Genomic DNA, 26561 nt, shown 5'->3' on the forward strand with positions numbered 1-26561 from the left:
ATGGGCAGTCGTCCTCGCTGTGTCCATACAGAGACCAGACTACTTAGTGTTCGTTTACTGAGTAAGCCCACTACTGATGGGTCACTGAGAGGAGGAGTGAGGGAATTAAGCTCTCCATGTATCTGCTGGGCTCTTATCAAAGAGGCCCTATTATGCTTTTTGAGGTTTCCCTTTGTACAGAATACAAATATGAGCCTGAAAATGAGCAGAATAGCAGGTAAACCTAAACTGCTTAAATTGCCGCTCACGGGTCACATCTTAAAATTGCGAGTGTTTCAATAACAGTCTAAAAACTAAGATATTATATGTTCATGTGCACAAAATAGCTAAGAGCCACACATTTGAGAAGCTAGAGCAAATGATTGACATGTTTTAATATTTATTTGATACATGTGGATAATTATCATCCGACTTTTTAGTGTCTTTAAGCTTTTGTTTTTTCCGGCCCACGACTTGATTCACTCTCTCGGCTCTCGTTTAATGTTAGGTCGCAACTTTAACGAAAAATCAAATCAAACGAGCTTGCATCACTAAACATAACACAGAAAAATAAGTTGTTAAAAGTCAACATCTTGAAGAATTTAGCAGCTGAAGAGCCAAAAGCTGGTGTCGAGCAAAAGAGAGGGACTTGCATTCATTAGTCGAAAACTCGACTCCAAACTGCATTAGCCTAATAAATGAATGAAGCATCTGTTGATTCACAGACTCATTTATCGACTAATCGTTACAGTTCTGTTGTGCTGGAGTTAATCACGGCTCCTTATGTCGTGAGAATGAACAATCTCAAATTGTTTACACACATCCATAATATGCAATCAAAGCGTAGCAGCGCGATGTGTGGCGAGGCTAACCGCAGATTTTCCGTCGCCCTGCTGCTTCGCTCATTTTCAATAAATGTGCCAGGCAGCCAAACATTTTCACTGTTGCCATTAGATGATGGAGGTGCACTGTAAGAGTTTCCATTCTCTTACTGTGTGTGTGTGTGTGTGTGTGTGTGTGTGTGTGTGTGTGTGTGTGTGTGTGTGTGTGTGTGTGTGTGTGTGTGTGTGTGTGTGTGTGTGTGTGTGTGTGTGTGTGTGTGTGTGTGTGTGTGTGTGTGTGTGTGTGTGTGTGTGTGTGTGTGTGTGTGTGTGTGTGTGTGTGTGTGTGGTGTGTGTGTGTGTGTGTGTGTGTGTGTGTGTGTGTGTGTGTGTGTGTGTGTGTGGTGTGTGTGTGTGTGTGTGTGTGGTGTGTGTGTGTGTGTGTGTGTGTGTGTGTGTGTGTGTGTGTGTGTGTGTGTGTGTGTGTGTGTGTGTGTGTGTGTGTGTGTGTGTGTGTGTGTGGTGTGTGTGTGTGTGTGTGTGTGTGTGTGTGTGTGTGTGTGTCACTCTGAGCTTCATCAATCATCCCCTTGCCATAATAAGACCAGGACAAATATGTATGAGAAAGTTTTGAGCTCCATCGTTGCAGAATATGCCCTTTAAGTGTGTGCACGTTCAGCGAAATGCATGTATACGATATAGAGAGGGGGGGGGGGGGAGGAGAGTTTTGCAGGACCACCCTCCTCATCCTGACGGGAAGTTGTTAGTTTAACCTGACAGGAAAGAATTTGGAAAAACTTGGCAGTAAGCGACAAGGGAGCGAGGAAAGCTCCCCTCTCTGCATTAACTGTTAATAGACTGTCCATTACCATCTCCATTTTCCTCCCCATGCATACTGCACCCATAATAAAACCCTCCATCTCTCACACACTCCTCGATATATATTTCCCTCCCCCTCCTCTTACTGCCTCTCATTAGTCGTTCTTTGTCCTGACTCCTGAATGCAGCCTGTGTGTGTTTCCCCCTCTACCTGTATCGGTTACACCTGAGCGGGAAGGTGCAGGGGTCGGGTTACGGCCCGCAGAATGAGGCGTCCCTTTGATGGGCGCTGGCTGGATGCAGGCGGAGGGTCAGCGTAGGATGGGGGCTGGCGGAAAAGAAAGGCTTTATTTGTGTCTGGAGTTTGGCAGCTGAGGGTACCGGGGTTGTGTTTCCTTAATGGCCGCCTGTTTGTGTACGTGTGTGTATACAAGTGAGCGGGGTTACCTCAGAAATTTAGTCCCCAAACCCTGCAAAGAAGATAGCTTATGAATCAAGATCGGCTGTTTGGATGCTCGGTGTATGTTTCCAAGTTTTGTGAGAACACATTTAATTTTGTTTAAGGTACCAAGTCTTTAAATGACCCTCTGACCTTCCTCTTTGTGTTTTCTATTTCCTTCTGACCTCCGTGTATGTTTTCTGACTTTTCAATAATGGTTATCTTTTAGTAACTGTTTGCACGAAGAAATGTCAACCCCTCGCCTGGGTTGTGTTTCTTTAATGGCCGCCTGTTTGTGTACGTGTGTGTGTATACAAGTAGCTTATGAATCAGGATCGGCTGTTTAGACGCTTGATGTATGTTTCCAAGTTTTGCTAGCTTTGTGTGTTTGTTTCAAAGTGGTTTATGCTGTTTGTTTTAAACGTACCAACTCTGTGAGTGACCCTCTGACCCTCCTCTGCGTGTGTTTCAGGGGGTAGTGTATGGAAGATGTCTGGAAAGCGAGACTGGACTCCGTGGATGAAAAAGAGAAGGGCTCCAGTGTTGTGCGCTCTGGGTGCAGTGCTGCTGTGCTGCCTGCAGGGCGGCGCCTGTCTATCTGGTGAGTACACAAACTAACAACCTGCAGAAATGATCCCTTAGTGGGCTTTCTGTCAAACTGTTTATCACTGACTTTCTGTATGAATGCCTTGTATTAGTTTTTCCAAACACCTGGTGCAGGATAAGTCTTGCCAAGACCAAAATCTCCTGGCACAGTCTCAGTTAGGGAGGGGGGGGGGGGGGGTTATACGTGCGTTGGCAGCAGAAACAGCAGTTTATTTGAAATGAACTGAAGAAGTGGGTAGTTTGAGATGTACCAGCCAACATTAATGAACTGAGACAGAAAAGAAGTACTGTGCTGCAGCGATTAGAGCACTAAGTGAGTAATACATCATAAATGAAATGGTTTCAGGTTGGTTCCAGGTTCGCCAAATGCTAGAATAAGCTTCTTTCTTACTACATATTAAGACTTATTGATAATGTTAATAGATATCCAACGAAAATCCAAGGTGTTGCATTGCTGGAGACATTTGACTATATGCTGATTGGCAAATAAATACAAATTGTTATGTAATTCTGACCTTTCTTCTGCATTTTAAGGCCCGTTATTGAATAGTACATGGAAAGGACATTAATGGACAACTTTTTGGATGATTCGTTGATAGAAAAGTATTTTTTAAAACAAAAATGCCCAAATTTGACAGCTACATCGTTTTCAAATCAGGAGAATTTGCTGCCCTCTTAATATTTTTGGGGACTTGTTAATGTCAGAAGATATTCCTCAGTGTCACACTGCTAGCCACATGGAAATGTCTTTAAATTCTGATTTAGGAATAAAATAAAAGTGTCCCATGCTTTTCTTAAATGTGCTTGCTGACCGAACCCTTTTCCTTTTTAGATGAGGTGCCATTCTTCACTGAGGAGCCGATGTCCGTGGTGCAGAAGCTGGGCGGCAGTGTGAATCTCCGCTGCAGCGCCCGGCCGACCTCCGCCAACATCAGCTGGCGTCTGAACGGCATGGAGCTGCTGGACGGGTATCTGGGTGTGGTTCTGGGCCCCAACAGCCTGTACATCCCCACCCTGTCCAACCTGACTGTGGGCAGATATCAGTGTGTGGCCAGCACCAACGCAGGGTCCCTGGCTAGCGTTTCTGCTAACGTCACCGCTGCCAGTGAGTAGCCGCCCACACAAAGAGAGACAAATAAACACACACAGAGGCCCCTTTCTGGTTAGTCAGCATCCTGAGACTTAATGTTCCTTGATTAAAACAAAAACAGTGAAGAGGCTGTATTTGTTACAACTCTGTAAAGTTTTCCACTGCTGAGCGTCTAATCTTCACCAACTCCACTTCTGATCATACACACATTGATGGTAACACTCACTGGTTGTCAGAGATGGCAAAAGTACACACATCCTTTACTCAAGTAGAAGTACAGTTACTCGTGTTTAAAAATACTCTGGTAGAAGTACTGACTAAACTTCTTTACTCAAGTCAAAGTAAAGAGGCTTTGAAATGTACTTCAGTAAAAAGTACCCATAACTAGCAGCTGTTTTAAAGAGTACCTGACCTCCCTTTATATTAATAGAACAATAATGTCATTGTTAGCTAATGAATGTTTCCATGCTGAACAACGGCAACATGACAACGTTTCCATTGGTCCCTCTTCTTTAGAGAAGAGCAGGAAATGATGGATACACGGATCGTGTTCAAATCAATAGGCACGCAATGACTCTAAAGAATAATGATCACGCATCAAACACACATTCAGACTAAAGGAACCAGCTGTTTGGAAAATGAGAGAAGTAGAAAGTACAGGTATTTGTGTTCAACATGTAAGAAGTAGAAAGTACAGGTATTTGTGTACAACATGTAAGAAGTAGAAAGTACAGGTATTTGAGTTCAACATGTAAGAAGTAGAAAGTACAGGTATTTGAGTTCAACATGTAAGAAGTAGAAAGTACAGGTATTTGTGTACAACATGTAAGAAGTAGAAAGTACAGGTATTTGTGTTCAACATGTAAGAAGTAGAAAGTTCAGGTATTTGAGTTCAACATGTGAGAAGTAGAAAGTACAGGTATTTGTGTACAACATGTAAGAAGTAGAAAGTACAGGTATTTGAGTTCAACATGTAAGAAGTAGAAAGTACAGGTATTTGAGTTCAACATGTGAGAAGTAGAAAGTACAGGTATTTGTGTACAACATGTAAGAAGTAGAAAGTACAGGTATTTGAGTTCAACATGTAAGAAGTAGAAAGTACAGGTATTTGTGTACAACATGTAAGAAGTAGAAAGTACAGGTATTTGTGTTCAACATGTAAGAAGTAGAAAGTTCAGGTATTTGAGTTCAACATGTAAGAAGTAGAAAGTACAGGTATTTGGGTTCAACATGTAAGAAGTAGAAAGTTCAGGTATTTGGGTTCAACATGTAAGAAGTAGAAAGTACAGGTATTTGTGTTCAACATGTAAGAAGTAGAAAGTACAGGTATTTGTGTTCAACATGTAAGAAGTAGAAAGTACAGGTATTTGTGTTCAACATGTAAGAAGTAGAAAGTACAGGTATTTGAGTTCAACATGTAAGAAGTAGAAAGTACAGGTATTTGAGTTCAACATGTAAGAAGTAGAAAGTACAGGTATTTGAGTTCAACATGTAAGAAGTAGAAAGTACAGGTATTTGAGTTCAACATGTAAGAAGTAGAAAGTACAGGTATTTGTGTTCAACATGTAAGAAGTAGAAAGTACAGGTATTTGTGTTCAACATGTAAGAAGTAGAAAGTACAGGTATTTGAGTTCAACATGTAAGAAGTAGAAAGTACAGGTATTTGAGTTCAACATGTAAGAAGTAGAAATTACAGGTATTTGAGTTCAACATGTAAGAAGTAGAAAGTACAGGTATTTGAGTTCAACATGTAAGAAGTAGAAAGTACAGGTATTTGTGTTCAACATGTAAGAAGTAGAAAGTACAGGTATTTGAGTTCAACATGTGAGAAGTAGAAAGTACAGGTATTTGTGTTCAACATGTAAGAAGTAGAAAGTACAGGTATTTGTGTTCAACATGTAAGAAGTAGAAAGTACAGGTATTTGAGTTCAACATGTAAGAAGTAGAAAGTACAGGTATTTGAGTTCAACATGTAAGAAGTAGAAAGTACAGGTATTTGTGTTCAACATGTAAGAAGTAGAAAGTACAGGTATTTGTGTTCAACATGTAAGAAGTAGAAAGTACAGGTATTTGTGTTCAACATGTGAGAAGTAGAAAGTACAGGTATTTGAGTTCAACATGTAAGAAGTAGAAAGTACAGGTATTTGAGTTCAACATGTAAGAAGTAGAAAGTACAGGTATTTGTGTTCAACATGTAAGAAGTAGAAAGTACAGGTATTTGTGTTCAACATGTAAGAAGTAGAAAGTACAGGTATTTGAGTTCAACATGTAAGAAGTAGAAAGTACAGGTATTTGAGTTCAACATGTAAGAAGTAGAAAGTACAGGTATTTGAGTTCAACATGTAAGAAGTAGAAAGTACAGGTATTTGTGTTCAACATGTAAGAAGTAGAAATTACAGGTATTTGAGTTCAACATGTAAGAAGTAGAAAGTACAGGTATTTGAGTTCAACATGTAAGAAGTAGAAAGTACAGGTATTTGTGTTCAACATGTAAGAAGTAGAAAGTACAGGTATTTGTGTTCAACATGTAAGAAGTAGAAAGTACAGGTATTTGTGTTCAACATGTAAGAAGTAGAAAGTACAGGTATTTGTGTTCAACATGTAAGAAGTAGAAAGTTCAGGTATTTGTGTTCAACATGTAAGAAGTAGAAAGTACAGGTATTTGTGTTCAACATGTAAGAAGTAGAAAGTACAGGTATTTGTGTTCAACATGTAAGAAGTAGAAAGTACAGGTATTTGTGTTCAACATGTAAGAAGTAGAAAGTACAGGTATTTGTGTTCAACATGTAAGAAGTAGAAAGTACAGGTATTTGTGTTCAACATGTAAGAAGTAGAAAGTACAGGTATTTGTGTTCAACATGTAAGAAGTAGAAAGTACAGGTATTTGTGTTCAACATGTAAGAAGTCAAAGTAAAAAGTCGTCAGAAAATAAGTAGTGGAGTAAAGTACTGATACCAGAAAAATGTACTTAAGTACAGAAACAAAGTATTTGTACTCTACTACTTCCCACCTCTGGTGATTGTTTATTCTGTGTAACAACAGCTGCTTTAATGCACTGTCATTGATCTAATGAAGTTATTCTCAGCTGCGGACACTTCACTGCTCTGCTCTGAGTGTGTGTTATATTTGATATGCATCCTGGGACTGAGCAGGGGTCCGAAAGCTGTGTAACTTGAGCCAGAGGAATGGAGGGGACCCAGGGGCCGGTCAGAGCTGGAAGAGTGGACTCCAGCCTGGGGGCCCCCTGCTTCCATCGGCCCCTCTGCTCCACACAACACCACATTCCTCTCCACAGGGCCCGACAGCAGGGCTCGGCAGAAATTATGGCCCCGTAATTGGGTAAAGGGCTGGGGGGAGATAAGAGAGTGTGTGAGAGAGGGGGTGGATAGAGGGTGGATGGTCTCAGTAGAACACACTATTAGGTTTAAACACTGATGTAAAGTACTTAGGTACAATTTGGAGGTACTTGTACTTTACTTGAAGAGTTCAATTAATGGTACTTTGTACTTCTACCCCACTACAATTCAATGGTGTACTTATACTCCACTCCATGTATTTAACACCTTTTAGTTACTTCACAGATGTGGATGAATGATGTGAAATCTAACCAAGTGTTGAATCAGACTTTAGTTCCACCTGGAGTAAATCCACCAGCTACCCTGCAGAATACAAAGTCCTTCAAACTAGCTGCACCTTTACCAGCTTTGAGAACACTTTCATGATCAATCATTAGAAAACATATCATATATATTATTCTGAAATGGACCAATCTGCACAATGACTACTTTTACTGTCGCTACTTTAACTATATTTGGCTGCTGATACTTTGCTAACATTTTGATGATATGGCTTTTACTTGTAACAGAGTATTCCTACACTCTGGTACTTCTACTTTTACGGAAGTACAATATCTCAGTACTTCCACCACCTCTGGGTACAAACGGTGTGCTATTAGCTGTATTGTTTTACATTTAGAGATGTGATATATGAGGCTGGAGAAACTGGAGGAGTTTTAGACCAGTCGAGACAAGATCCTCACACAAGATGAGACGTGATGTCACATTCTCTGTCTCCTTTACCCTCCACACACACACTCACACATTTCTCCTCCTTTTTGCACATGTATCACTCCCCACCCTGTCACTTTCTCTGCTCTCTTGCCTCCTTTCATTATCTTTCACTTTCCCCCTCTCTTTTGTCATCTCCGTGTTTTTATTATTTGATTTCTGTTTTCCACCGAGGCAGTTAAAGTTATTGATAGTGGATGAATCGTGTTGAGATAACCACATGTGGAGCCAGACTGTGTGTCCCACCTCCCCCTAAAAATCCTCTAATTTAATAACGGTCTCTCCTCGGCCACCCCCAAACTGCCTAAGGAACTGCTCCGCGGGGACTGTGTACGTGCCTGCTTTTCCACTCTTTAGTTGTGCGCACATGTTTTTTGTGTGATGGGGATAGGTTGATTCCAGACCCTCTTTGCTCTTCTGGCATAAGTTAAAAGCGCCTCAAATTCTTGTGCAGACTCCCCTTCGTCACTGCAGAAAACAGAGACATGTATCTGCGCAACATGTTGCACAAACATGTTGTAATTCAGACACACACACACACACCTCTCACTGCTACACATATAGATGATGAATCTCTCTTGAGTCTGCCTTTTGCCAAGCAGCGCTGGTGCGGGAGGTCTGCTTTACTTTATGAATACCATCAATCCTACATCCCTGCAGGATACACACACACGTGCACGCTCACATGCACGCACACACACCTGAGAGGCACCCATGCGGGGTTCTTCCTGTGAAGAATGTGGTGGGGGGGTTAAAAGGTGTAACTGGAGGAATTTGGTAGAAGCAGGCAGGAGGAGGAAGGTGGGATGGGGAGATATGAGGGGGGGGGGGGGGTGGTGGCTGTAAAAACAGCATCTGATTGATTTAGCAAATGGAGCGCCACAAGGTCCCTCTTTAAGGCTTTTTACACACACACACACACACACACACACACACTGCTTAGCATGACATGTCTCGGCTGGGATTCTCATCTTTCAGAATAAGAGCTGAAACAGAGTTGTGTTTAAGTGTGTGTGTTTTGTGTCTTTGCCACACACACACACACACACACACACACACACACACACACACACACACACAGAGGGACAGGGTGAATAAATCAGTGACCTGCAGTGTTTGCTCAGCGCTTTGAGTAAATCACCACGGCGTCGCTATCAGTAGATACCGGGCCCTTGACTAAACTGTCCTTATTCAATTAGAGCTGTATACAAAGCCCCCGTCAGCTGACTGTATACCAGAGAGAAAGAAAAACACCCTGGTCATAGCACCTCTGGAAAGAATGGAGAGTGGCCGTGTTTGTTAGGAATAAATCAACAGAGGCTGGTTTAATTCCTGCAGAAGTTTTATTTATCTTTCATTTCACTGCTTTACTCATGACACATTTCTCCACTTTGTTTTCCCCCTGCTCCCTTCAGTCTCATTTTAGTTTTCCTCGGCTACAAATCTGAAATGGCAGCACCCCCCCCCCCCCCCTGCTGACATTATTTTTTCCCGGCCTCTTAAGAGCAGAGTTTAGCCGTTTCCTCCCGAACCCAAACTGGATATCTTTCATTGAAACCCTATAGGATGGACACCTCTCAACTTTGACCTCGTGGCCAGGCCTCCGGGCCGCTCAGGAGGGGGGGGGGGGGGGGTTTAGGAGGTCAGAGGTCACATGAGTGTCTGTGCTGTGCAGACTGAGAGTCTGCGGGACACAGTCGCAGCACATGGCCCCAGTAATCCCACTCCACCCATTTCCCACAGAATCTGAACCCAGTCCTGGTGTAATGTTTGACAGGATTAATGACACCTCCTCCAAAGTTACAGACACCACTCTCAGGCTTACCCAAAAGTGACGTGAACTGACAGAAAACAGAACATCTGATAAACTTAAAGGAAATCATGTTACTAGAAGCGCTGGGAAATATATTACTTAATGGAGGTTTTCCTTCAAAGACATTGATTTGGGAATGTGGTTAAGACACAAAGGGGGACTTCGGAGCGACGCCCACTAAGCAGTTTATTATTGCTCCGTTTATTGTGGTTGTCGCCCTCTAAATGTGTCGTTAGATGTGATTTACACTGTGTATTAAAGATGAAGAATGGCGACAGCGCTGACTTCCCCCTCGCCTCTGTGTGTTTTTCAGAGCTGCGGGATTTCGAGCCCGACGACCAGCACGACATCGAGGTGGACGAAGGCAACACGGCGGTCATCGAGTGTCACCTCCCCGAGAGCCAGCCCAAAGCGCAGGTCCGATACAGCGTCAAACAGGAGTGGCTGGAGACTTCCAAAGGTACCGGATCGTCGGCAATCTGTCCCCACTTCCCTCTTAATTCTCATACTATCTTCATAGTTTACTGGAATGCCATAATCCTGCTATCAGGCCCATTATAAAAGCAGCGATAAGGGCATTATCTGGACAATGTTGAAACATGGGAATGCAGTTGTTTATTTTTTTTAACTATTTAGAAGAAAAGCTCCAGTGGTTTGTGGCTGGTACGCTGATGATGCCTGGGAGCTGTAGATACTGATATCTGCAGCTTATCTGTGAGGAAATGAAAACCACATTGACGAGCACTCGGTGATTGGGGCTCAGACTCCAGGGCGCCATCTTGTGGTCTCCACTGACAGTACTAACGCTTGAGTGGCACACAGTACTTATAATACAGAGTTTCACAATATGCACTCAATTGTTCTGCGGTTCCTCTTTGTCATATTTTCTTGCATGTATTTCCACATACAAATGCCTTTCTAGTGAAGAGAAGTATGATGAATATAATTACATGTTATAGTACATTGCTTTCCCAGCTGTTAATTCTCCTCACCACCCTGCATTTTTGTGTGTACAATATTTTATACGTACAAGTCCCTCCATACCCTCGCCCCCCAGTACTTATCGGACCTCCTCCATCCCTACACCCCTTCTCGGAGTCTGCGGTCCTCAGACACGGGCCTGCTCTCCATCCCCCGCTCTCGCCTCCGAACTGTTGGTGACAGGGCGTTCAGTGTTGCGGCCCCCCACCCTCTGGAATGCACTTCCTGCCGAGATCCGTAATGCTGCCTCCCTGGACATCTTCAAATCATCACTAAAAACACACCTGTTCACCCTGGCCTTCGGGCCCTAGCCCTTTTCTGGTCCCCTGGCTTCCTTTATTTATTTATTTGGTTTGCCCGTTGATTGTCTGTTTTGTTTTGTTTGTCCACCATGTACAGCGACCTTGGGTCCCTTGAAAGGCGCTATATAAATATCATTTATTATTATTATTATTATTATTACAATATTTTATTGTATTTTTTTCTTTGCAATTGTGACATATATAAATAAAGCTCCTGAAGAATTACAAAACACCCTCAACACCAGGCCAAGACACACTTAAGCATTTCATGTAACGGCTGCTTTAACGATTAGTATCCGTTATCAAAACAGTTGGTAATTTCTCTTTTTTATATATATCTTTTTTAAATGAGAAAAGCATTAACATTGCCAAAAATCGAGACAATCATATTGGATATTTTTTACAGACCATTTTCTTGATATAAATAGCTGTAATCATGCATTTTAGTGCATTGCAGGATTATTATGGACATTTTAGTCGTGCTTACTTTTGGTTTTACTTCAGATAAAGTTATAGAAATTATAATTAAAACGTCCTCTAAAATTATCTCATTACAAACTACAATGTTTCCCATCATTCTTTTTCCGCACAGTCGCTTCCTAACACAGCGTCAGAATGCAAAATTGGATCCTAAGGTTGTATTTAATTCAAGTGTTTGCTCATCTGACATCTTGTCTGTTTATTTCTGCAGGGAACTACCTCATCATGCCGTCAGGGAACCTGCAGATCGCCAACGCCACTCGGGACGATGAGGGGTCGTACAAGTGTGCCGCCTACAACCCCGTCACTCAGGAAATCAAAACATCGTCCTCCACCGACCGCCTGCGTATACGCCGTGAGTCTCACCTCCAACACGGGTTTTACTAACATTACAAGTCACGGGTCATACTGCATCAATATAGCAGCACTTGTAACTGTAGACACATCTGGTGAGCACTTGTCACTTCTATCATCTTATCTCTGCCTTTGAAGATGCAGAAACATAAATCGTTCAGGCTTGGACTTCACATTGTGATTTAAATCCTTTGTATTCTGGATGTGTTAAGATTAACCTACGTTTGTCCTCCTAAATCCTACAATTGGTGAATCTGCAAAGCCCACTGAGACAATCATGTTTTGTGATATTGGGCTATATAAATAAACTCTGATTTGATGTAATTAACTCCACATAATGCATACAGGAAAGACTCCTTCACCTCATATAGTATTCATAGAAATAAGATAAGATAGGACTTTATTCAACCCGAAGGAAATTGTTGTGTCAGTTACAAAAATACAATAAACACAGCAGCACAATAATAATAAAACTCTACAGTAACAATGCAGTAAAAAGAGCCATTCAATAACTACAGAAAAAACATAGATGGTCACATAATTAATGTCAATATTCATACCCTTCGTCCTCATATTTCCCAGGCTCCACCTCCGAAGCGGCTCGCATCATTTACCCCCCGGCCTCTCGCTCCATCATGGTGACCAAAGGCCAGCGGCTGGTGTTGGAGTGTGTGGCCAGCGGCATCCCCACCCCGCATGTCATATGGGCCAAAGACGGGCAGGAGCTGCGTTCCCATAACAACACGCGCTTCCTGCTCAGCAACCTGCTGATCGACACGGTGGGCGAGGCCGACTCAGGCACCTACATCTGCAGAGCGGACAACGGCATGGGCTCCGACAGCTCTGCCACGGTGCTCTACGACGTGCAAGTGTTTGGTGAGTGGAGTGGAAGCTGGGTTTGGGCTTTATTAGGGAATGGAGTTTATGAATTTGCCTTTTTGTACTGGTCAATACACAAATTGCAAAGTTGTTGTTGCAACGAGATGAAATAACCTCTTATTACGACAGAAATATTAAAAAACGTGTCAAATTTGACTCCTGTTTGGCTGACAGTGGGGACTGGGTTTGTATATATATATAAATGTGTGTGTGTCTGTGTGTAGTTAGGTGTGAGCAGCATGTAAGCTTGGTGTTGTGTAAGAGAGTTTGTGGAGACAGAGCGCTCTATTCTGCAGCTGATTGAGTGTGTCTAGGTTATGGGTGTGTGTGTGTGTGTGTGTGTGTGTGTGTGTGTGTGTGTGTGTGTGTGTGTGTGTGTGTGTGTGTGTGTGTGTGTGTGTGTGTGTGTGTGTGTGTGTGTGTGTGTGTGTGTGTGTGTGTGTGTGTGTGTGTGTGTGTGTGTGTGTGTGTGTGTGTGTGTGTGTGTGTGTGTGTGTGTGTGTGTGTGTGTGTGTGTGTGTGTGTGTGTGTGTGTGTGTGTGTGTGTGTGTGTGTGTGTGTGTGTGTGTGTGTGTGTGTGTGTGTGTGTGTGTGTGTGTGTGTGTGTGTGTGTGTGTGTGTGTGTGTGTGTGTGCTGCAGCTGGCTCTAATTAAAGCCAGAGAGCTGCTGTAATGAGTTCTGTCTTTCCCTGATTCACAAGCAGCCAACCATCAACTCCCCGGCCGGGCCCGCCTGCATGGCTCTATACCCCTCTGTCACACACACACACACACACATACCCCTGCATGCATGATTGGGATTTCAAGCACACACACATGCTCAAACACGTGATATTGTTTAAGTCAAAAAGTAGTCGTGGAAGAAATCTGTTTCTGTTCCCCTGTTTTTCATCCTTACCCTGTTGCTGCTAAACTACTGAATTTCCCCACGGGGATTAATAAAAGTCCATATTATCTTACCCCTGCCCCTGCCCTATGAACAGCTACAAATCCAAGCTACTTTTTAAGTTTTGAACCAGCCACTAACTCCCCCCTCCCCCCTGCAGAGCCCCCCCAGGTGACGGTGGAGCTGCTCCAGCAGGAGGTGGTGTTCGGGGAGACGGTGCGTTTCTCCTGCCAGGCTCGAGGTAAACCCACCCCCTCTGTGATGTGGCTTCACAACGCCCGGCCCCTCGCCCCGTCTCCTCGCCACCGACAAACCGCCAGGATGCTGCGCGTCTTCAACGTGGGCCCCCAGGACGACGGGCTGTACCAATGCATGGCCGAGAACCAGGTGGGCAGCTCCCAAGCCTCCACGCGCCTCATCACAGTATCAACCGGTACGTCAGATCATTTGTAATCTGTTAGAAAATGTGATCCTTAATATGGGCCCTTTTTTTCAAATGTCCCAATCATTCCTGAATAAACTTTTGCATTTAGGAGGGGTCCCAACACTGGACGTGTTGTCGCGGCGACATTTATTGTTTATTATTAACATTTTTGTTTTAGGTGGCTGGTTTTCTATTTATTTATTTGTTTATTGTCTGTTTGTCTTCTGTCTGTGTGGGATTTAGTTTGCCTTGGTGTTGAGCAGTATTTACATTGTTACTCTACCTATTCTTCTATAAAGTGAAGATTTGTCTACCTACTTTTGATACACGCTCTGATAGAATAACTGTATGCTGTTGAAAAAACCCAATAAACAAAATCCTTTTTTATGTCTTAAGATTTTCATTTACTAGATTCTTCCATTGTCTTTTCTTTCTTTTAGGAATTACATCCAGGGGGAAGCTGCCCCCTATCTACCGGCCTATCAGCCCCGATAAGGTGCTTAAAGAGCAGGCTCCTGTGAGGCCTGGGCCTTCGGGGGCCATGTTGCCTCTCGACTGCTCCGAGCTGCCGGGACATATCCTCCCAGCCGACGCTCCCATCATCCTCAGCCAGCCCCGCACAGGCAAGGCTGATTACTACGAGCTCACCTGGAGGCCGAGGCACGAGAGAGGAGTCCCTGTGCTGGAGTACATGGTCAAATACAGAAAGGTACTGCAGTCACACCACTGTGTTCTAATTTAATATCAACAATGATACTTGTAAGCTAAGCTAGCCTCTCTCTCTCAGGTGGGAGTCCCTCTGATGGAGTGGACCTCCAGCTGTATATCAGGCGCTCTCCATAAGCTGACTCTGGCCAAGCTGCAGCCGGACAGCCTGTACGAGGTGGAGATGGCCGCCAAAAACTGTGCTGGTCTGGGACAACCTGCCATGATGACCTTCAGAACTGGCAAAGGTAAAAACGCTGTCATTAGCATAGTCATTGAGAGCAAGTTAGAAGCGTACAGTAGCATTTAGCCAAGCCAAGTACAGCCGACCTCTGGGTATGAAAAGAGAAGACAATGCAGTAGTGAATGCTCTGTTCTATGGTAAAATCCACTGGTTGCAAAAGATAAATCTTTAAAAAATGACCCTGCTTCTCACTTGATTTATTTCCTGACCAAACATTTTCAATTCTAGTTTATGCTCTTCATTTTTGTTTAGTAAAATATAGGAGTTTGTTGGTTGTTAAAATGACATTCTGCCTTAGAGGAGACTTCGAAACATGTTACGTTGCTCAAAAGACGATTTATTTGTTTCATCTAACTGGTGTTTTTTATCTTCAGGTCGCAGAGGTCAAATGGACCCTCCAAAAACTCCTGCTGTTCCTTCACCAAGCCTCTCTCGTAAGTGTGCCTCATAGGGTCCATTTGCAAACTCTTTCTCCTACTAACTTTACTAAAATAACTGTAACATGCTATGCAAAACTTCTAACCCTTCTCCTTTTGACTAACTTCTCAATCTCTTTTTCCTTTCTGTCTCTGAAGGATGAGATCTCAGTAAGTGCTTAACATAGTGTGTTTTTCCTCCACCGTCATATTTAAAGAATGTTATGTGAGAGTTTATGTCCTCTATCTGACTCCGTCCCTCCTCCTCTGCAGCTCCTGAAGCCCCGGACAAGCCCACAGTCTCCACTGCAACGGAAACGTCGGCGTACGTGACTTGGATTCCTCGTGGTAACCGCGGCTTTCCCATCCAGTCGTTTCGGGTGGAGTACAAGAAGGTGAAGAAGGCTGGAGAAGACTGGGTGACTGCGGTGGAAAACATCCCCCCATCTCGCCTCTCTGTGGAGATCACGGAGCTGGAGAAAGGTTGGCCATCTTCTTTAACTTATTATTATTCACAGTTGTTTGTCCTGACTTGATGGAGTCAGGGGCGGGGAAGAAGATGCCGTAACATATAATTACGACGATGATGTCCTTCATAATTACATTCCCACGGCCTGTAAATTCATCAGCATAATGAGTGTTGTTACAGTCATTTCAGTAATTGCTGCCATCAATCACAACCAGATCGCACAAAAGGAAAACATGATGTGATGTGAAGACAAACATCATCAGTCATCACAAAATAGACCCTATTTCTAGACGCCGTGTTCCCCCCAGAGACGCATTTATAATGGCTATCCCTCTCCCTGTAGGTACCTCCTATAAGTTCAGAGTTGTGGCGGTGAATGTAATCGGTTCCAGTCCTCCCAGTGCGCCCTCCAAGGCCTACACAGTGGTGGGGGGGAGGACCCACGAACGCCCCGTTGATGGACCCTACATCACATACAATGAAGCCATTAATGAGACCACCATCATTCTCAAGTGGACGGTGAGTGAGTGATAGATGGATAGATGGATAGACAGATAGATTGACTGACAGATACATAGATAGATAGACGGATAGACGGATAGACAGATAGACAGATAGATAGATAGACGGATAGATAGATAGATAGACAGATAGACAGATAGATAGATAGATAGATAGACGGATAGATAGATAGACGGATAGACAGATAGACAGATAGATAGATAGATAGATAGATAGACGGATAGATAGATAGACGGATAGACGGATAGACGGATAGACGGATAGATTGACTGACAGACAGACAGATAAATAGACACTTAGATAGATAGATACTTTATTTATCCCAAATTGGGAAATTATTTTGTCCCAGCAGCAATGTTGTCAAGCATTGCACATGAGTTAAAGATAGAATAAGATACAAATATAATACAAATTTACATTAACAGCAAATATATACATATTATATCTATATATTCACAGTAGAAAATGTATCACTAGATTATCTAAATAATACACAATATAGAGAAAATATTGAAGACATTTGATTACAACTCTACTCAGCAACATACTACAGAAACCTATAGACATTGGGTAATATATACATTACAATTGTGCAAATGGTTGTGGTATATAGAAAAGGAGACGCTTAACAATGTGTTTTTATTTATCAGGATACACAGTGTTTGTTATTGCCGTTTATTTCCAGTTCATTGTGATTGCAACATGATTTATCCCCCCCTCGACAGTACACTCCCGTAAACAACACGCCCATCTACGGTTTCTACATCTACTACCGGCCGACGGACAGCGACAACGACAGCGACTACAAGAAGGACGTGGTGGAGGGCGACAGATACTGGCACTCCATCACCGACCTGCAGCCGGAGACCGCCTACGACATCAAGATGCAGAGCTTCAACGAGAAGGGCGAGAGCGAGTTCGGCAACGTGGTGATCCTGGAGACCAAAGGTGGGGTCCTGGTTTACTGGGGGGAGATTTCACTGCAACACACACTAGCTAATATCTGTTCCTGATTCACCATTAACGTACTGTTTTCTCCGGTCTTTAAACACTGCCAGAGCCCATACCCTGTTCCTGTTAGTGTTCACTTCCTGTCTGTCTTCTTCTGTCGATTTATTTGACATCCAACTGTGTCTTTTAAGCCTCTTTCCTTCTCTCCCATGATCCTCCAAGCAACGGTCATTATTTATCTTAGCAACGGTGTGTTATCGAATATTAACAACCTCTGAAATATCCAAATTGACCAATCACAATCAAGTATTCAACCAAGCCGTGTAATAACACAGTATACAGTCATTTGTCTACTCTACGATATTTCATTTTACATTCTTATTCTCTTAATATGTACATATGTATTTTTCTTAATCTAGCAAATTACTTGTACTATTTTGTCTATTGCACTATTTTGTTTATTTTACTTTTGTTATTGTATGTTTCATTATTCGAGGAGCCTGAGACTCAACATTTTCGTCTCCAAAACTTCGCTGTAGCTGTTTTGAATATAACGAAGCCTACGAACTTCAAACTAATTCCAAGCTGCCTTTTAAAAAAAAAGTTTCTCCATCTTCTTCTTGTCCCCTCAGCTCGTCCTCATCACCACCGCCCGTCCCCCTCAGAGTCCCCCGACCACCCGATGGGTCCCCCCAGCGGCCTGGTGCCTCGGCCCGGAGACCTCCCCTACCTCATAGTTGGTATAGTCCTGGGAGCCTTCGTCTTCATCATCGTCGCCTTCATCCCCTTCTGCCTCTGGAGGGCATGGGCCAAACAGAGTGAGTATATTTTTTATATATATTTACTAGTTCTGTCATTGTTAACATGTAAGGCTCGCTGAGACATGGATTCTTTAGCTAAGCGTCGGAAAATTGTCGGACTTTAAGCCAATTTAAAAAGTCAAACAAAAAATGATCTTACTAATTTGTCATGCATTTCTTTATTAGAATACCAAATGTTTATTCGTTTTATCTTCCTCCACAATACAACTAAATGAATCAAAGATTATAATTTTGATTTACACCACCAGTTTTTACCTCTGCATCTGTGTAATTAATTTTTATTCTTATTTCAGAGCAAATGTCGGACCTGTGTTTCCCCGCGGTGGCGGCCCCCGGGTCGTCCTGTCAGTACACCATGGTTCCCCTGCAGGGCCTCGCTCTGGTTGGCCACTGCCCTCTGGACAGTCGCATGACCGCACCACATGGGGTCTACCCGGCTAACGGGGAATGCATCGGGAACGGCAAACTTCACCACAACACACACTGCCTGCCAGGCCTGCAGCAGGTACAAAAAACAACCCATTAAACTGTATGTTGTTAATGAGCTCTTCATGTTATGAGTGGAATATTTCATTTATATAAAAAAATCCATCAGAAAACTGCAGCTGATTCAGAACGCCGCTGCACGTGTCCTCACTAACACTAAAAGAGTGGATCACATCAGTCCGGTTCTGAAATCTCTACATTGGCTTCCAGTCGGCCAAAGAATTGATTTTAAAGTACTATTGCTGGTTTTTAAATCATTACATGGTTTAGGACCAAAGTATATTGTTGACCTCCTACATAATTACGAGCCATCAAGGTGCCTCAGGTCTTCTGGGACGGGTCTGCTATCGGCTCCGAGAGTAAAATCAGAGGCAGCATTTAGCTGTTATGCCCCGACACTCAACAAACTACCCAAATAATGCACGTCCGCAGAAACGCTTACTATTTTTAAATCGAGACTAAAAACATATCTCTTTGCGCTGCTTTTAATTGAGACGCTCATATTCGAACTACAGTATGCCATTTAAACATGTATTGTATACCTGTGGTGTTTATTTTATTATCTTTGCTTTGTAATGCCTGTTGTAAAATGCCATTATATAATGCGTTTTTACTGTATGTATTCCTAAAAAGTCTTTTAATTTGTTTTGTAAAGCACTTTGATTTGTCGCGTATAGAAAAGTGCTATATAAATAAACTTGCCTTGCCTATATGTTTGTGTGTTTTGCAGGACTGTGACATGGAGTGTGACACGCTGTTACCACAGATGGGGTCCAACGGACATCTGCCTGTTTACCTCTACTCCAACAGGTGCGTTTTCATTCAACACTCATATATACACTTTGTATTGCAGTGTGCTTGAGGGCTATTAATAATATTAAAAAATGGACTTGTGTCTATAAAGCTCGCAATGTTAGCAGAGCATTTTCACAACGTTTTTGTCCAAACAGGATGCATTCAGGCGCAGTATTGAGTGTAGGTCACCGTCAATTTGAGAGCACAGAACATCATCATGGTTGTTTTTACGTATAAAGCGGAAGAAATAGAGCGTAAATGTAAAAGTTCACTAAACCAAGCTGTTTAAAAAGTACTACTTGCAGTTTTTCTATAAACACCTTATTTCTTTCGTTCCTCAGAGGTCCAGACCATCATGAACATGGTTGCTGTCCTGCAGACGACTCCACTCTGCAGCTCCTCGACTCTTCCCATCAGCCCCTGGGTTCTCAGGAGCTGGGAGGAGATGGAGACTTTTATGTTGAAGATGAAGCAGAGGATGACGTCAATTACAGTACGAGTGGACTCTTACCTTTGTCGATCTAACAACATCTCTTAACCAATGTCTCATTTTTAAACACTACAATCACATATTTCTGACCCGCCCTTTTTTTCTGCAGAGCCAGCCTCCTTTCCTCTTCTCTCTCTGGAAGACGAGGGGATTTTTACCACGCCGTCTTCAGCGGCCACGACACCGCAATCCCAGGACAACACGACGATACAGGAAGTGAACATCCTCCCAAATGAAGCGTCCCCCGAGGGCGAAGGGACCGCCAACACAACAGATGCATAAAGAGACTGTTCAGCAGAAGAAAACAAGAGAAAATATTTATTTTTGTATCACAGATATTTATATATTTATGCTTTTGTACATAGTGTCTGGTTATACTGTATATAAGGTTATTTTCACATTGAAAAAAAGGCTCTTGCTGATTTCTTTCTGCGTTTCCTGGGGAGGGAAATATGTTTTTATTCCTTGTGTGAAGATCGGCCTTTAGTCTGCAGAGGATTCCTCGCAGCTCAGCACTTCATGTCTCCTTTCCTCGCACCATTCCTCCATCCTTAGATAACTCGCTTTAAAGGGACCATTGGAACCAGTCTCACGCTGTAATTATAAGGCGCTTCATCGCTCTTTAGTTGTTTCTATAGCAATAATCCATGTATTATGCATTGTTCATCATTAACAACCTATTAACAAGTGTATGCACCATAAGTCTGTTTCAGTAGTGTACAAGAGATTATATATTGTATAGTTATTTATTTTTTTAAATCACTGAATGGGAGAGATTCTGGAAAAATATCTTTAACTCTTAAAGTCATCGATAAGCTGAACTTGATACTGCAACCACGTCTGTGTTTACTCATTAGCTGGTTACCAAATGACGGCCAGGTGAGGGCTGTGACAGGTGTGTCAGTATTATTCCTCCTCACAGGTCCAAGTATTAGTCTTTGCCAGAGACATCTGCAATCGAAATGAAGGAGATCCTGAATCTACGTCCCTTTATCAGTGTGGCCGCTCTGTGGTTGCACATGCTGGAGCACTATTGCATGTAAATAAAAGCTTATAAAATTGACAGAGTTTGGCGCATCCTTTCAATCTTGGTACAATTTCAGTATGCCCACTGTGGGGGAAACTTCTGAAGCAATAGAGTCAGGACGATGGTCAGGACTCTGAGACACGAGGAGAGCTGGAGCTTTGATGGCAAACACTGACGGTTTATTTGGAGCTTCGGCCGGAGAATTCACACGATGTCACGGGCCACGAGTTGACCACACGGTAGAGATGCCACAATCAATTCTGAAGCACCCTCCTGTAGCTCGAGGTTTTAACTAGTTCGGAGTGTAATAATCAACATTCTTCATCAGCGAGACTAAACAAATATGGCCCCTGAATCTCACTAGAGCTGTCGTCCATAGAAAAGTAAACTACCTCATGGCTTGTGCTCTGTCATAGACTGGCAAGCAAACAATGCGCCCAAGCTGCCCCTCCTAAGAGAGATAGCAGCAATACCCAAGGCCGTAGACCAGGGGTGCCCAACCAGTCGATCGCGATCGACCGATCGATCGCGGGGAGATTCCCAGTCGATCGCGAGATGTGTCTAAAAATAGAACAACAATATTCTGTTTTATCGTTAATGTCCTATAACTTAATCTTCCTGTGCCAGAATAATGCACTTGAATGCATCAAAGCTTTGTGATTGGCCGGCGTGACCCCATGTGTCGGGGCGTGGCTGGTGGGCAGTGGGCACTAGTTAGCTGACGTTGTCCGTGTCAACAGGAGTGACAGTCGCACACACAGCAAGACCGCAATTACGGCAGAAGCAAAATAAACCCAAAATATATAATTTTCACTCCGAGTGGGAGGATGATTATTTTTGTATCTATTCCAATTCAAAGTCCATCTGTCTCATCTGCAATGCGAGCGTGGCTTTATCGAAGAAGGGTAATTTAGGAGCGGCATTTCAAAACAGTGCACAAACGCTACGAGACGGAATTCCCTCCTAATTCTGCCCTACGCTCCCAAAAGGGGAGGGGCCTGAAAGGACAACTAAATGCACGGCAGTCCATTTTCACCAGGCCCAACAACAAGAGCAAGGCTGCTACCAGAGCATCTTATCGTGTCAGTCACGTTCTTGCGAAACACATGAAGTCTTTCAAAGACGGCGAAGTTTGTGAAAGAAAACATTTCCTGGAGGCTGCCGACGCGCTTTTGGGGGACAGTAAAAATAAGAGCAGCATTTCAACAGGTTTTTGATATGATAAAACTCAAGTTAGATACCGTTATTAATCAGCTGAGTTTTAGTTTGTTTGAACTTATTCATTATAATTATTGTACAAAATGGTAATAAGAATGCAAACTTAAATTGATTATAGTCTATTATCAATTGAGGTTAAGAAACTAGTGTTGCTTGCATCCTATTAAAGGCATTTCTTTTTATAATCTACTAAAATGCAACAAAAAAGGGTTTGATTCTATTAATTTAGTCTTTTTTTATTGCACGTTGGCAGCAGATTTCTGTGTAGCTTCAGATCTGAGTTGTCTTATTAGTAAGCCTCATTTATACTTTTGTAGCAACACTATTTTTATATAATGGCAAAGAAAGGGTTCAGGTCTTTTCTTTTTGTTCCTGTGTCATATGTGGCAGCACTGTTCAATGTTCTTGAAAACATTACCCACTGTAGTGACGTGTGAATAAACTCCACTCTGTTATCAACAACACTGTTGTGTAACTTCAGTTAAATACTTGTATGTGTGAAGATTAGAAAGAGCCAAGGTAAGATAAAGGATCTGCAGTATTTTATGAAGTATTAATTGTACAAAGGTCAGTTTTATACAAGTAGAAGTGTGTATTTACCTGGTAGTAGGCTGTCAGTAATGGCTACGCCTCTCTATTTGGCCTGGTAGATCTCGGCAGACTGGCAACTTTAAAAGTAGCTCTCGGTTCAAAAAAGGTTGGGCACCCCTGCCGTAGACCTATGCCGTGGGAAAGAGACAGTGAAAAGAGAAAATGCTGAACTGTGTCAAAGGGTGAATACCTAAGCAAATGATTCCCCAACACCCACCTCTGCTTTTTGGGGTTTTTACCTTTCCTGTAGTGTGTTATATATATATAGATTTTTGTGGAAGTAAATAGTTTGCAAAGGCTACAAAGTGTGTTATCATCACTAATGCTAATGTGCAAATCACTAGTGATAGGTGAGAATTTGTGGGGTTATCACTATTGTTGAGGAAACATGTGTTATCCCTAGTGTTAAGGTAAAAAATAACGTGTGCTAAATCGGGGAAAATCCGTGTGTGTTATTACTAATGTTAAAGGAGCCCTATTTGATCCTTTTTTCAGGTTCATATTTGTTTCTGGGTTGAAAAGAGGTGCCGCAGCACAGGCAGTATGAGAAAAATAAAGAGCTTTTTGAACATTGAAGCATGGAGACATGTCCCAGTAGACACTACATACTGATATGATGCTAAAAATGAGTGTAATGGGACACGCTTAGCTATGTTTTACACTAAAACAAATCATTTGCTTGTGTAATTTCCGTCTACAGATGTGGCAAGTTAGTTTTAAATCAACTCTTGGTAGAGTCAAGTCACCACTACACTAATCTCCTTTTGGTCTCTGGTGGATTTAAAAACAACCTCCCAGAGCTACAACAAACTAAAGTCAGTGACAGAGTTCAGGTGCCCTCTAGTGGAAGAATAGACACCACACTGTTCTTCAGTTGGCATCAAATACAAATGTATTCTTATAAACTTTATTAATCAATCTTGTATTTACAAATACATACATAATCTAGCAATTCTGATATGAAACATTGTTATTTACAAAATAGCTCTTGGGAAAAAAACATTCTGTACAATACAACCTGATATAGTTAGTAAATTACATCGGAGGGTAACTGCAGGTTTCTTACTGACCCAGAAACATTCAATTCATTAAATGTAATGTTTAATACCAAACAGTCAGTTTAACCAACAAAGTTTTTGAAATATTACAACTTATAACTTCGACATCATACATATGCCAAAAATTGAGATTGTGAACATGTAAACAATCAGACGGACATGGTGTCTTCAGCACCGCTTTGTGAACGTTTAAAAAGGAACATATCTTGCAGAACGTGTGAGTCTCCTCACACGGCCGAGCTGCCGTCGTGGCCCAGGATGTGGCTGATGTTGTGCGCCGGGCGGTTCGGCTGCTTCCCGGAGTCTGAAGCCGAGGTGTTGGAGAGAGACAGCAGGGGAGACATGGGCATGGCCGAGCCGTCAGCGGGCATCCCGGTGGCGATTTCAGGGAACAGCGAGGTGAGGCTGAAGTTGGAAATGTGCGGGGTGATCCCAGAGGAGTTGGTGATGGGCATAGGAGGCATATCAGGAAGCAAGGGGAAGCTGGCCTGCCCGAAACCAACGGGCCGAGGCGGCGAGAGGATGGAGCCGAAGCGGTTGTTGAGCGGAGCGGAGCTGCCCTTATCTGCACCCGGGCTGGTAAACATCTGGTTGGGAAAGTACTGAAGGGGTGACGTCACTGGGGAGGCTGGGGTGAGCGGCTGGAGAGTAAGAAGGGTAGAAGGAGGGTAAGGTGTTCTGAGGCTCCACGGGAAGGAGGGAGGGGGTTCGGGAGGAGTTGGGCTGGCTGACGGGAGGGATGAAGGTGGAGTTGGCGTTAATGGAAGGCGGGGGATTCATGCCTCCTTCTGGAATAAAGGGGAAACCAAAGTTCTGAGAGAGGTGTTGGTCAGGAACCAGGTTGTTGTTGTCGCCGGGAACCTGAGCGCCATCTGCCATAAAGCGGACGATAGTGCTGCGCCTCCCTCCCCTCCAGACTGCGGCCTGCCCAGCAGCACCCCCCCGCCCGAGGGGAGGGGCAGGTGGCCCTCGGGCTCAAAGGGGTTGCTGTGCCTCAGAGCTCCCGATCGGGGCCGGTCCCCAGGTCTTAGCTTTGTAGGTTGAGAGTCTCTGTTTAAGTGGCGGGAGTGCTGGCTGACAGCAGAGGGGGGGTCTGGAGGGTGCAGAGGAGCGGCCTGGCTCAGAGCTGCTGTGAGGGGGGGGAGGGTGGGGGAGGCCTGGGCGCACACCTCCATGCATATTACTGCTGACCTGAGATATGTGGCTCTTGTTGCCCTCTCCGAGCCGCATGGCCTTCTGAGTCTGGGGGACGCTGGGGCTCTTGGCCTGGATGTCTCCTGCCGAGCTGACGCAGCTGTACTCCATGCTGACGGGGGGGCAGCACTGCACTCGCTGGTGGTTGCTCTGCTCGGGCAGGTGGGGGGACAGGAGGCCTCTGCATGAAGCTCTGGTGACACACTTCCTGTCCGACCTGCACGCCCTGTGAGCCGGGATGAGCGCACTGTAGCGGTTCCTGCCATCTGATTGAGGGCCGACGCCCATCCTGAAGCCGCCCTGCTGCTGCCCCTGAGGGCCCCTCTGGGACGAGGGACCTGACTTAGGCACCATGTCACTCCCACGGGACACCTGGACCTCAAACCCACCCAGCTGATGTCCCCCTCCTCCCATAGCTTTGAAAGGCGGACACTCAGAGACCCTCTGAACATCGGCTGATCCCGGATGCTCGGCAGTGAGGCGGTTCTGTGGGTTGTGAGAGATGTTGGTCTTCCCCCGTGACGAGTCCAGGTAGCCGCGCAGGTCCGGCTGCTGGAGCCCCATGCGCTGCTGCTGCTGCTGCTCCCCACTGCTGGAGGTTTTACCGATGAGAGCCTCCGCAGAGTAGCTGGAGACGCGGTGGCGCTCCTGCCGGGACGGAGCGCAGGACGGGTCGGAGGAGGGGCGGGACACAGAGTTACTGGGAGACGGGATGAGCTGCTGCTCAGAGTCCTTGTGCTCATCATCCTCTGCATTGCATTATGGTCCTGACCAGGCTGAGGAAGGAACAAAGAAAAGTCTTATTAGATAGAACTTATCAACGATCTTTATCACATATTGATTGAACGGTTCCGAAAGATGTATAACTTGCCACTGACAAGATACAATTCTTGTAATCATTTTGAACTGAAGTTATTTATTATAATATATCATGATTTTACATTCTTATCTCACTGCAGCTATGAGCACTGGGCCCATTATTTTAATGCAAGGCCCAGGACAGAGAAAAGCTCCTACGCAACTTCAGGATCATTTGATGCTGTGGCAGTGTGAACGTGATCTGCTGCGGTGTTACAACAACTAAGTATTTCAAATTGACCAACCAGTCCAAAAAATATGAGCATACCTGTTGTAACTTTCTTGATTTAACCCATTTGAGTGATTTTACTAATACAGTTTGAGCGCTGGACATGCCAGTTGCATGCTCAACATAAATATGACACTACTATGATCCCATCTTATCAAATCAAACTGTCTTTGCATCAACCATGTGACACCCACCTTGAGGTGCTCCTGCGGGGCCAGGTGTCCGCTGTGGTGGCCCCTGGACCCTGCAGCCTCACAGCTCTTCTCCTGGTGCCTGAAGTGCTGCTGCTGCTGCTGCTGCTGCTGCTGGAGCTGCTGCGGAGGTGCTGCTGGTGTCTGGAGTGAGAGCTCTGCTGCTGCTGGAGCTGCTGCTGCTGCTGGTGCTGCTGTTGGTGCTGAGACTGTTGGTGCTGCTGCTGCGTCTGCTGCTGCTGGTGCGTCTGCTGTTGGTGCTGTTGGTGCTGAGACTGTTGTGCTGCGTCGGCTGTTGGTGCTGTTGGTGTGACTGTTGTTGGTGCTGCTGCTGTTGTTTTTGTTGTGCTGTTGTT

General features: G+C 44.0%; 2 protein-coding genes across 2 annotated transcripts in view; one reads left to right on the forward strand and one right to left on the reverse strand.

Annotated features, from left to right (window-relative positions):
* The window catches only part of boc (BOC cell adhesion associated, oncogene regulated), a 33075-nt gene extending 12173 nt beyond the window's left edge, over positions 1 to 20902 (forward strand). Inside the window, exons 2-18 of the mRNA XM_034229646.1 lie at positions 2531 to 2659; positions 3497 to 3769; positions 9948 to 10094; positions 11609 to 11752; positions 12334 to 12627; positions 13677 to 13949; positions 14381 to 14649; positions 14728 to 14893; positions 15264 to 15323; positions 15579 to 15788; positions 16118 to 16293; positions 17022 to 17244; positions 17880 to 18065; positions 18362 to 18573; positions 19285 to 19364; positions 19691 to 19842; positions 19949 to 20902. Of these exons, the coding sequence (XP_034085537.1) occupies positions 2548 to 2659; positions 3497 to 3769; positions 9948 to 10094; positions 11609 to 11752; positions 12334 to 12627; positions 13677 to 13949; positions 14381 to 14649; positions 14728 to 14893; positions 15264 to 15323; positions 15579 to 15788; positions 16118 to 16293; positions 17022 to 17244; positions 17880 to 18065; positions 18362 to 18573; positions 19285 to 19364; positions 19691 to 19842; positions 19949 to 20121 (3150 nt within the window). The 5' untranslated portion in view covers positions 2531 to 2547 and the 3' untranslated portion in view covers positions 20122 to 20902. The remainder of the gene's footprint in view (positions 1 to 2530; positions 2660 to 3496; positions 3770 to 9947; positions 10095 to 11608; positions 11753 to 12333; positions 12628 to 13676; positions 13950 to 14380; positions 14650 to 14727; positions 14894 to 15263; positions 15324 to 15578; positions 15789 to 16117; positions 16294 to 17021; positions 17245 to 17879; positions 18066 to 18361; positions 18574 to 19284; positions 19365 to 19690; positions 19843 to 19948) is intronic.
* Positions 20903 to 24450: 3548 nt separating this feature from the next.
* LOC117555011 lies at positions 24451 to 26506 on the reverse strand (the record flags this gene model as incomplete). The annotated part of the gene is made up of 2 exons (XM_034229661.1): positions 24451 to 25703; positions 26209 to 26506. Coding segments are annotated over 2 exons (1492 nt in total), but the record flags the coding sequence as incomplete, so codon positions are not given.
* Positions 26507 to 26561: the final 55 nt, after the last annotated feature.

This window comes from Gymnodraco acuticeps, unplaced genomic scaffold, assembly GCF_902827175.1.
Source record: "Gymnodraco acuticeps unplaced genomic scaffold, fGymAcu1.1, whole genome shotgun sequence".
NCBI lineage: Eukaryota > Metazoa > Chordata > Actinopteri > Perciformes > Bathydraconidae > Gymnodraco > Gymnodraco acuticeps.